Genomic DNA, 12,331 nt, shown 5'->3' on the forward strand with positions numbered 1-12,331 from the left:
CTATTGCTGGTAGAAGCAGACAAGAGGAATTCAAACAGTGCAAGTGACACCACATGCATATTCTCTACATTTTTATGTAGTTTTTTGTACAGTATTTACAAAAATTAGTAAAAATCTGGATACAGTGAGTACTTTATGCTTCTGCTCCCCCACTAGTAAACTGAAAGCAAGAGCTGTATCCTCCGATGGAGAACCCATACACTGAATTCAGTTTCTTCCTAAAAGCAAGAGTACTGAACAGCATGGGAAGGATATGGAATAAGAATTCCTAATGTCTTTCTTGACAGGCCAGTTATAACGAGTTTCGTGCTCAAATATGTATTTTGAAGACAGTGAAATCTGGTTGGTATCCAGCAGGTGATATTTTTATTTTTAACCACCTCTGCCAGCCGTTAATGACTCTGTAAATCAGATGTTTTTCTCTCCAGTGTTACCCTCTGAAGGGAACAGAAGTGTGGCACTGAAAATGATGTTCAGTGTGCTGGCAAATGCACAAATAAATTGAAAAGAGAGAGGAGAAGTGTTTTTCACTGTGCTCCGAATATTTAGTGATCCTAATTTCTTTTTCTGTTAGTATATTTCAGACCAGGGTATAGTTTCAACTTGAAGCTATTACTTGGATAAATATTTTTCTTTTTCTGCCTTGGGATGGTAATACAGGAACAGTCTTTACACAGTTTAACTGTTTTACAGGCAACTTTTAATCAGCCTATTAAGTGCTTTGTTTGTAGCTGCATCCTTTCTTAAGTATGCCTTTCATTTGGCCTGGGTTCCCCCTTCTTAAAATATTCAAAGATCACCATCCTTAAGGCATGAAAAGTTAGGTGCAGTAGTTTTCTTCAAACATTATAAAATCAAGTGAACAGAGTTGAAAATCAGTTTTTGGACCTTAAAAGAGCTTTGCCTTTAGCTTCATATCCTTATTTACATTGTGATCTTCGGAGCGATTATAGGTAGGTATCTCCTAATATTTTTTTGGACACACAGCATATTATGAGTTGCAGGTACGACCGCGTTCCGTATCATTTTTCCTGCACGAGCCTTGCTGCATTCAGGACACAGTCTAAAAGGGCCGCATGCAGCATACGAGTCAGTGGGACAGCCTGCTTTGCCTCATTCCCCGTGCAGCTTGGGTGAGGGAAAACAGACAGCTCATTTTACAAAGAAGATAGCCATCAATATGGAGCAGCTGCCTCATTTGCTGCACGCTGTCTGGTCTGCGCTCTCGTGGACCTTGTGAGTCTTCTGGAAAAACAGTTTCAATAGATTGAAAGCAAAAATACAACCCAGGCTGCAGGGGAGGCAGAGGGAGATCACTGCCCTGAACACCTCTTTGTTGCTGTGTGCTGACAAGTAGCTGCTGCATTTCAGCTTAGATGGGGCAGTGTGTGAAAAGATGAAAGGCAGAAGAGAGGTGTTATTTCATTTAACAAAATCTTTTTACAAATACAGAGATATGGAGCACGGCTTGGAAGGCTTGGCAGTGCAATAGTTAGGGCTACTGTCTCTGCCATGATCCAAGTTTGGTTTGCTTACGTGTGACACCAGAGATATTTTTTGGAAACTATTCAAAACCATTTTTGTCTTCTGCTGTTGTTTGAGTGTTATACAGTGGAGAGAGATCTGGCCTGAATTTTTTGTCTGCCTCTCCACAAAAGGGAAGTGGCTAAGTAGAAAGGTTGTGTGCATAAACTTGTGGAATTTTGCAGATTACAGTGCAAAGCACAGAGTTAACTAACTGAAGCTGGCTATAAAATCTTTGCAGGAGTTCCCTTTGTGCATATGGGATTCCCTGTAAGGTAAAACCATAGGTGGGTCATCAGGAGCACGGGGGAAATGCTGGTATAATGTCTCTCAGGGACGTTGTACCTGGCTAGCAGTACACATCAAAACTGCCGCTGTAGCTCTGCATTAGTCTGGGTCAGGCAGAAGGACATGGGAGAGCAACTGGCTTCCTGTTGGCTTCAGCTGGTCCGGGGTCCCTGTAGGCACAGGGACAAATTCAGCAAAAATGCGCGACTGTTCATCTCTGCAGCAAATAACCCAAGCAGAGCGAACCCAAAGACAAAGTGTGCCAGCGTACTTTGGTTAGTTTAAACAACTCTTTATGTTTATATTCTTGGGTTATCATCCCAAGAGGATGAATCCATCCTATTAAGTAAGCTCAGCTGTCTGTCAAGAGCGAGACACCTTCTTTTGGAAGTAAAAAAACAGTCAATTCTCGCATTTGTGGACTTATGCAGAGAGCTGCCTGTAGCCAAATCTTGTCGCAGTAACAACCTGACATCCCAAATCAAACATGCTTTTCCCAGTGGTGTCTTCAGACAGGAAAGAGCTTGCCTTTTATCATGACCTTTGACTACTGGACTTGGAATGACCTCTTGTGGACACGTGTGGTTGCCTCCTATATGATGAATGCTTCCGATCAAAAATAGGAGACCACACAGTGAGAAAACAAGTTCAGTGTACAATCTGCTCCCCAGGTCCTCAGCCACTGGCAAATAATAAGCACCATGTACTTCTGAATATCAAGAAGGCAGAGACATAAAGGAGATAGTCAATAAGAAATGAAATGCGTGTTGACAAGTGAAAGATGAAATTGTACATCTGTGTACTGTTGGTTTGGGTGACAGAGCCCTGTTTCCCTAACGAAAAAGCTACTCTGTTAGTGATCTGGCATGGATGTCTTTACAGACTTTGTTTCTTTACTATTGACTGTGTAGGCACAGGGTGGTCTGTGCTTTTGCTAAATAAATGCCAGATGCTTGAATGTGATCAGTTGTAATCAGAGAAGCTTTGTTTTCTTATTATCAGTTCATTGATGTCTGACCAAGCCAGATGAGCGGAGTAAAAATGTGCCCGGACTGTTTGTGCTGCTGTAAATCCTATGTAAGAATTTTGGTCTGTTTCCTAGTAAGAGTGGCTATTCTGGTGGAAGCTCCAGTTCCTTTTCTTATGTCCATACCATAGTTGTGGCATAAGTATAGGCTGAACTGCAGGTGCCTGTGTTTCTGATATCCCCGTCTGACTTACTGTGAACTTTTAAGAAAGCAGTTTTTAAAGAACTGCTTTTGAGATCATCCACACCTCTTCCCCTTCCTCTCCTGGTGCCTTCCAAAAGCCATCTGCCCTCAGCTTTGCACTCTGGCAGGCTGCTGTTCAAAACACAGCTTGAAAAAGAAGATGTGGTTGTGTGGAGAAGCAAGGTTTCACTTCAGATAAGCCTTTTTGCTGTAAACATGGGATGCTGGCATGGCAGGCTCGCCACTGGTGTGTTTATTTCGCGTGGTGTAGCAACAGCATGTTGCTTCCTTCATTTGCATGTTTCTCCTTTGTCTTTTGGTAAAGTTTTGGTAATGTGTTGCAGTTTAGTCTTTGAGTGCTAGCGCAAAACTACATGTAAATATGTTGCTACCCTCTCATAATCTTGAGGCGTGTATCTCGCTGAAAAAATAGTGGGGAGATATGAAATGTCAAATAAACTCTGGTTTTCCTCCTACAGAATTGCTGACAAATTACAAAATTACAGATTAAGGAGTAATTTTTAAGTAGATAGCTTTCAAAATTTAGTGAATCTTTACAATTTTGTCTATTACCTAGAAAACAGGTTTTGTTGGTCTCATGCCCTTTGTTCTGCAAGCTTAACTTTTTGACTAATTCCGGGGAAATCAGTAGGACTGTCCCACGCATCGGGTATTTTCCAAATCTAAGCTCCTGTTCTACACATCCTTTTCTTTAGAAGATGTTCAAACACAAGGGCTTTGTGTGCATCATCCTGGTCTCTAGACCATAGCTCCAAATGCTTCTCAACGCATGGCATAACTCCTTGACCCACCCACTTTCTCCCCGTGTGGCTGCCTTATCGTTCGCGGGCAGCTAGTGGCTGCACTGCCCGGTCGTGCTTGCTGTTGCGCTAAGCCAGTGGACACGTTCTGGCCAGTGTACCCCTGAGCCAACCTTGCCGCTGCCTGAAACCGTACCTTCCTCCAAGTGTTCTGTACAATTCCCGTGCACTGCAGATATATGCAGAATTGTTTCCGCTGCTTAACAGTGGGTGAGTTTATGATTGCAGGCAGCTGTGTGCGTGCAGCTCTCTGCTTCCTTGCCTGCAGGGGCAGGAGGTGCTGGGTCCTCTGAGGGCTGCGGCTTTAGAGAGCTGCTGTCCCAGAAGTGGGGGGCCCCTTTCGAAATGCAGGCCTGTGTTTCAAACAGGGATCTGGACTGCATGTGCCAAGCTATCATGGTGGTCATTTAGTATGCAGATTTCTCCCTGGTTTTCAAATATCTCATTGGATAAAAATACTTCGCAGGGAGTGAGTTGTAAAAGTAGGGGGAAGTAACTTTGGGTGAAGGCTTCTCAGTATAAGCACTTGCTGTTAAAATTAAGAGCTGAAGTATGTCCAAAGCACCAGATATGAAGGAGGGCAAACTACCAAAAATGAGTTGCTAGAAAAAAATGTTTTCTGGTTTTGATATCGCATTTTCTCTGTCAACATCAGTGTGCAATATAATGTTGTGGTCTCTAACACCTCCTGTAATAATATAGGAAGCTGTGCAAATTGGAATGATAAAATCAAACTCATTGCTCCAGAAAAATAGCCAAATAAAAACAAGGCCTAAGCCAGTGTTTTTAAAATTAGAGGAGGCTGTATATACATAGGCAGAAGTAATTTTATATTACTTTTGAATTAAATTCAAAGTAAAGAATTAAAACTCATGAGCAGGCAGCCTGTGATTAAGGTTGTCTATAACAAGAGGAATCCTTAAACATCTGCCTTTTGTATCTGTTTGCTGGACACCCAGGATGGAAAGGCTGAATAACTATTTAGTGGGCTTGTAGTGATCTACTTATTTGTACTGCTGTCTCTATAATTAACATCAATTTCTTTTGTGTCTTAATCAGAATTTCTACCTGACAAGCAAAGGGAAGAACGAAAGCAAAGAAATGAATGAGAAAAACAAAGAGGCTTTACTGGAGGTAAGCCAGCTTTCTAGGTTGATGATGCAACCATCTCCAAAACCCTGCTTCCATCTGCGTCTGCCCTGTAACAACAGGGCTTAGCTCTTTGTGGGCAAATGTGTAACAACAGGAAGCTCTGCGATGGTTGGTAATAGCGGTTTTGTGTGTAGGGTTTAGTTTGTGACTTTTCCTCTGCATCTGCTGCTCACCACTAAGAATGTGGATTTTATCCCTGTGTATATTTATCAGAGGAATTAAGTGATGAAGAATTATTTTGTTGTTAGGACCCAGCTCTATGAAACTGGTTTTGTTTAGTGTTTCTATGAAGATTAGTGCCATGAAACCAGTAAAAACAATGTTGTATGAATCTGAATGAAAGAAATACTGTGCAACACCATTAGGCCAGCTTTTAGAACCCTTGTGACTTTATATTACTAGTAAGGTTGATCAGTAGCAGAGCTGTTATCTTTTGAGTGAGCAGCAGATGTACTTCTCATGACTTCAAATTATCAGCTGTACTAAAACAGAAAAAGAACCTTTGCATTTTATCAGGAAGTCTATTTAGTCTCTTGCCTTCCCTGTCAAAGTTTTAATTCAGTTGTGTGCTTTGAGAGAAAAATCCAGAGTTATAGGAAAGAAAAGATTATCACAGTTCTCCTGGGAAAGCATTTTGGCTTTGATAAAAGTTCAGGAAAAAGATGCTGTTCTCAGGTGCCTGGGGATTCCCATTTCCAACAGTATCTCATCATGAAGGCACCAGATCTATACCAGCAGAAGTCTTGGTAACTTCTAAATGAGAACATGAATTGTTTTGGCATTTAAAAAATGCTCAGCAGTAGGTTCTTCAAGCGAAAGAGTATATTTGTTCAAACAGTGTTGTAAATGCTAGCATGTATTTGAAAGTGAAAGCAAAGATTGAGGGGGACTTTTTTTCTCTAGCTATTTTTAATTCCCTAAGCGCTCTCTAAAGACAATCTCTAAAAGAGTAAGTATTCCTCTACAGAACCTATAGATATAGCAGCAGTGAAAAACCAACAGCAGCGGTACCAAGCATTCTCTTCTGTGGCCCTCACTGGGCACATCTTTGTCTAGTTAAAACCTTTTGTAGGTTTTTACTTGACCTTTCAGAGAACAGAGGGTTTTGCAAGCCTTCTTTTCCAATGTGAGCACGTTACTTGCACAGCCAGGTTACCACATTAGTTTGGAAAACTTTCATTTGCCTGTCCAAGATATTCAGCTCCCTCATAACTGCATTTCCCGTATTCATACATTCACTGTCACAGGAAATGTCTTTTTTTTAAAGGGAGCGTTTTTTCTGCTATGTATTAGTAGGGTTTTGCTTAAATCCATTTATTTTGTGTAATATTATTCTTGTTGCATAGGAAAGCTTCTGCAGGACATCTGTCATTGTGCCAGAGCTTGAAGGGGCCCTTTATTTAAAAGAAGATGGAAAAAAATCCTGGAAGAGGCGTTATTTTCTTCTACGGGCTTCTGGAATTTATTACGTACCCAAAGGAAAAACCAAGGTCAGGAAGCCAAATAAGCCTTTTAGCAATAAAACAATTCATGGAGGTGAAAGTGAAGAACTCCCAAGGTGACATTTTAAGAGCAGTGTCTGGTGCATCTAAGAGGGTTTTTTTGTTGTTTTAACTTTGGCCACACCACTTGTGCAAATATTAGAAGGTTATCACTGAATCCTGTCACGTTTCCCTTCTTTTGATTTCTATGGATAGATAAAAGCATTAATGAAATAGCGCTCCTTCAGAAGTCAATGGGGGAAAAGGAAAACAACACAGCACCCGTCAGTTGGTGTTATACTGCAAATAATGCTTCACTTATACAGCGTCCCTGTGGAAGAATGTTTAAAAATTTTCAAGTAAGCTCATTTCTTGTCACAAACAGAGGAATCTGACTTTGTTTGATAAAAGCTTTCTGTGCTAGTAACCACCATGCAGAAATGCCATACATCTTTTTTCTGCAGTGATCTTTACCTAGAGAATGCATTGTGTCTTTTACTGCTTTTTAAGACTGCCCTTTGTAAAAAAGAAGTGAGACAGAGGCATCCACTTGACAGAATTAAGTGCACTGACATTTACTATTGCAAAGTATTTTAAGAGTCTGAATTACCAGCCCTGGAGAAACAAAGCAGTCCTGGGTGTGTTGCATATGAGGGCAGCTGGCTGCTCTTTTCCGCTGTGACAAGGTGGAATGACTGCTTTTGGGACTAGAGTATTATTTTTATTATTTTGAGAAGCGTTACTGCTTATAGCTCTGTTAATGCTTCAGATTTGCTCTAGATAGGAATTCTTGTGCTAATGTTGGACCTCCACTGTTATGATTTGTGCTGTGAAACTTAACTCTTCTGCCATTCCCTGACTGAATTACAAAGGAAGAAAAAGAATCAATTGATGGCTGATAGAGGCATGCAGTTCTACTGCTCCAGGGACCTGTGTTTATAACCAAATCTCAGTGAAACACAGATCTAGATTGCTTTGCTGCTTTCACAGCAATTTATTGTGACTTTACTTGACCCTGATAACAATGTCTTTCAGTCCTCAGATCATCTTGCACACACAGAACATTTTATTAATTAGAAATTAGAACTCTATTTGGAAAACACTTAAGAGAGAAAAGAGTATACGAGTGGTCAAATGAAAAGGCCATCTAGGGCATTTCATTGTAGCCTGCCACCACCAATGGCCAGCAGCAGAGTGCCTAAGCTGGGCAAGCATATACTGATATTTCTCCAACCTTTTTTTCATCCTTCAGTGACTTTCCATCACAGTTGAGATGAGGAAAGTGCTTTCCTTTTTCCGATGATGGGCTGCAAATGTAGGGTCAGGATGGAGTTATGCAGTCACCTTGGAACAGCTGTTTTGGTTTAACACTTTATTGCCTGTCAGCCATTGCAGCCTCTGTACTGCCTTGCCTATAACTGAGCCGTTGTAAGGAACTGTGAGAGTGCTCCGAACCCACTGCCTTACCAGCTCAGCTGGTTGCAGGGATTTAGGACCTTGACTCAAATTCTTTAGGAGAGAGTCACAGCTCTTTAAGGTGGTACCACACTCAACTGTTTGCTTCAGTAGCAGCTTCAGCAAAAGGACACATGAGTCCGTGCGTCAGCCAGTCTAGAGAAAGTCTCTTAGCCCAAATCTATGTGTAATGGTGATTTAAGCTAGTGACTGGGCTCTGTGCTGGAACAGCTGTGGCTCAGGTATAGATCTCTTTTGGGGAGACAGTAATCTCTGGTAGGTGAGCAGGGTGCTGGGAGGGTGCTAACATCTTAAAGCACTGCAGCAGGATTCAGTAGAGCTCTTCAGTCAAAACCCTTAATTATGCCAGTTCATCTCATGTCAAGGTGGTGCTAAACATGCTCATGAGTGGTTCAGTGGTTCAGCTGTGGGTAGAGTGATCTTTCATTGAGGTACAGAAAAAAGCAGCTGGTGGGCAATAGTATCTTCAGCTGCTGCAGCCGTTTAGAAATTCATCATATGATCATGTTTTCATTTTTTATTAAAAAACAAAGAAGTCTGACAAAGCTTGGGCACTTTGTGTTGGCTATAAAATACATTGCAAACCTTTGAAAATGCAGGGACACTTTCAGATAATTTTACAAATGTGTCTTTTTTTTTTTTTTTTTTTTTTAAACAAATGAGGTACCCGTCAGCATTCTCATCTTAGTTTCTTTCTTCAGCATTAGTCTACTTGCATCTCATTCAAAAAAGTGCTATTAATGGACAGGGCCACAAAACAGCTGAATCCAAATTGCAGACACAATTCAAAAATTCATTTCTGTTAATTATGTTGTTTTGTCTGGTCATGTTAAAATTGCAGAAGTAGTAGCAATAAGTGTCATTGATTGTCCCTTGCATGAAAATTTGTTCCTTACTTAGAAGAAAATAACAACTGCATGCATATTGTTTTTAATTGCTGTAAACAGGTTCCTAAAGGAAAGGAACAACTCATTATATAGCATGGATTTGAGCATGCTTAGGAACTTGCAGTGTCGGAAAATCAGTCAGTGACAAAATCCCATGAACTTCAGGGGAGCCTGGATAGGGAAGCCCTATCTAGATAGAATATGGAAATTTTCCTCTCCTCAAAAATCTTACCGGCAAACCCAGTTAACTACAGAGTTTATAAATGCATCAGCATAAATAAACTCAGCTGAAGGGTGTATCTTAGTAAAACTAACAATAAGAATGAAAACAGCACAGAAGAATCATCACATGCTGAAATATAAGCCTGTTCTTAGCGGCAGAGAGGGAATGGGGTTTATTCCCTTTTTTCCACAATTTCGGGATTTCTCGGTTTAGCCAGAAATGACCAATTGACAAGATCATTTTTGCATTTCCCTCCAAAAGATAGCAAGAGGTATGCTTTGTATGCAGAATTCTTCTGCACAGAAAAGTGTGCCAGCAACAGACACCTTGTTACTTCAGCAACATACTATGAGCAAGTAAATATTATGATAAACAGAACAGGAATAGTGCCAGGAAATTTGAGAAAATTCAAAGCAGAACAGATGAAATATGTGCTTATTTCCTGATGAGAGTTTACATTTGTTACAAATATGAAGGAAAAGCAAGCTCCTAAAGCAATTTAGAACCCAAAACTTTCTTTCTCCCCGCCGAATCATAAGGGCATGATTAGGTTTATATGCGTTTTACTAAGGTTATTACCATGTTTCTTCTGTTCAGTTGTTAGTCTTAAGCCAAAATCTCCACACAAAGCACTGAAGCACAGCAAAATCAGAACAACAGCAAAATGTTACAGTGTTGCATATTATTCCCAATATATACTGACCCTCTTCCAATTGTTAGATTAAGAGTGCACGTGCTTAAAATTCTTCTTAAGTCAACTCCATGACAATTAAAAAAAAAAAAAAGTAAAAGAGCATCAGTGTTATGCACTTCGAAAACAGTCATTCAATGAGTCTCGCATCAAAATTTAATTCCTTCTAACAATGGTGTGCTTGATTTTCATTTGTAGACGTCCCGGGATCTGGCATGCTTCATTCAGTTTGAGAATATGAATGTTTATTATGGTACTCAACACAAAGTGAAATACAAGGCACCTACAGATCACTGCTTTGTGTTAAAGGTAATGTGCAAGAAAAGGTTCTGCAAATGTCATATACAAATTCTTTCATATGCAAACATGTTAATTTCAGACTCCAAGGACCCTGATCTTTATGGGACAGAATGCCTTCTGCAAAATTCTGGCTCTTTTCTACTTCAGTTCGTTCTTGATCAGCAACATGCCTTAAGGATCTTCTTAATTTTAAGGACTGGTAGTCCTATGATGTATGGTGTGGTCACAGCTATTGAATAATTTGTTCAACTGTGATGCAAAATCTCACAGAAGTACAGATCTCAGATTGCATATTTTATAGCAAACCTATTTGTGGCAGGAGGGCAAAGGCCTTTGTTCACCCACTCATGTGATGACGTACCTGCTGCTGAAGTGTCACAGTGCTGCCCCTCCCATTCATAACAGTGCAAATAGCCTGGGAATTCTGCCTTCCTCTCAGGAAAGGAACAGAAACCCATGGTTTCCCCATAGCTCCAGGTAGTAGAAATGGAGGTTTATTGTTTCCTGCAGTATTGTATGTTTCTACGGCATTATATTGGAGTAATTAGGTCTTAATTATTATCTATCATTAATGCAGGTTTTAGAATACAGTAGAATTACTGTGTACAAGACAGAAGATAATCTTGTTGCTGCTTCTCTATCTAAATGCTTTGCAGTGCAAACAAGATGTTGGAGAACACAGTATCTTGCCAGCTCAGAAAATAGTCACAGGAAACAGATTCACATAAGAGGTCACTTATAATACCACATTTCTGGTTGTAGCTGCACATTTATAGCACTTTTTGTACAGTTTCAAAATGTTTGCTAGCCTAATTTACACAAGGCCAAGCAGAAGTGGTTTATAGACTCAGACTAATTTTCTGTAACAGATGTATCTAATTAACACAGCTGAGATGTTTAACTACTGCAGTTCTCCACAAATGTCTCTGCAAAAAAGGCTTTATCCTTATTTGTAAAAAGGGGTGCTCTTTCTGAAATCAACAGGTAAGTTTTCTTTCTGAAAAACACAAACTTTTAAGAAAAAAAGAAGGAAAAGGAAGGTCAATTTAAAAAATAAGGGAAAGTTGATTTTTCTAAATCTCTGAGACTGTAGGTGTCCTTTAGATCTTAGTACAAGATCCCATACAAAACAGATGAGTTTTGAGATGAGTAAGGAGTATCTTAATACTTTAAATGTTTTTAAAAGTTGTTCACATTCTATTCAGGTGAAAGTAAGATAGTTCAGAAGCACAGTTTTTGAGGTGTATGTAGCAATGTGTTTAACTGTTCATAATCGGTGGAATACTTTATGGACTTTCTGCCATCTTTTATGAAAATTGGTATGCTATTAATCAGAACTTACACAGAAAAAAGTCACCACTAGGCTAAAATACTTGCTTTATTGGATGTCTGATGTTACCACTGTAATTGTAGAAGTGTTAAGAACAAGATCAAAAGCCCACTAAGGAAAACTTTATGTGTAGTAGGCTTATGAATGTTTGAAACATACTTAGCAAAAATATTTGCTGTGATGCTTCTGAAATGTTTGTGGTATACTAAAATAAACATCATATTGATGAGCTCATTATATCTGAAGAACACTATTTTGTGATGAATAGATTATGTTACAGTGATTGTGCTTCATTTTAATTCCCACAAATCAGCATTTGGTAGATTCCTGACTGGCTCAGTTTTAGACTTGACTGAAACTTATTCTTTTAACAGCTGTCTCTTGCAGTGGTTGATAAGGATTGGTAAGGGATTGGTAAGGAATAGTAAGCAAACATAGATATGTTCAAGTCTTCTGTTGTTTCAGAAGTCTAAGCCTCCCATTTGGGGTGTTTTTTTGAGAGTGAGACAATGGAGAGTTGCATGTTTCGTATCATTTTTGTGCAGTAATTTGAGTTTTATATTTACTCTTCTGAAGGCATGCAGCTGAGATGAGTTCGGTCCTATCTTTCTTCTCTTACCTTTGGAGGCTGGAGCTGAAGATGCAATATTTCTTGAGCTCTGTGGGCTGAGGGAAGGAGCAAAGCTAAATGTTGGTGTTTCTGAGTGGATATTTGGTGACACAAAAGTGTGTGATGAAGGACAAAGAGCAATTTATTACTCTTAGTCACATTTTGTTCCTGTCCGTTTTCACATGGAAGTATCCCAGAGGAAAATATCTCTCTTGCTGGGAGACACTTGTTCTGAGATGTCAAGGAAAACAAACCATCATCTTTGAGATATTTCTCATCCTGCCATATTTTCAGAATAAAGTCCTCAAAATGAAATGATAGTACTTTTGCAGACAGG

General features: G+C 39.7%; 1 protein-coding gene across 2 annotated transcripts in view; it reads left to right on the forward strand.

Annotated features, from left to right (window-relative positions):
• APBB1IP (amyloid beta precursor protein binding family B member 1 interacting protein) overlaps window positions 1–12,331 on the forward strand; it is a 67,862-nt gene that overhangs the window by 35,408 nt on the left and 20,123 nt on the right. For both annotated transcript variants that reach the window (XM_067291812.1, XM_067291813.1), the window contains exons 8-10: window positions 4,904–4,978; window positions 6,343–6,486; window positions 9,953–10,063. In XM_067291812.1, the coding sequence (XP_067147913.1) occupies window positions 4,904–4,978; window positions 6,343–6,486; window positions 9,953–10,063 (330 nt within the window). The remainder of the gene's footprint in view (window positions 1–4,903; window positions 4,979–6,342; window positions 6,487–9,952; window positions 10,064–12,331) is intronic.

The sequence above is a fragment of the Apteryx mantelli genome, chromosome 2 (assembly GCF_036417845.1).
Source record: "Apteryx mantelli isolate bAptMan1 chromosome 2, bAptMan1.hap1, whole genome shotgun sequence".
In the NCBI taxonomy this organism is placed as follows: domain Eukaryota; kingdom Metazoa; phylum Chordata; class Aves; order Apterygiformes; family Apterygidae; genus Apteryx; species Apteryx mantelli.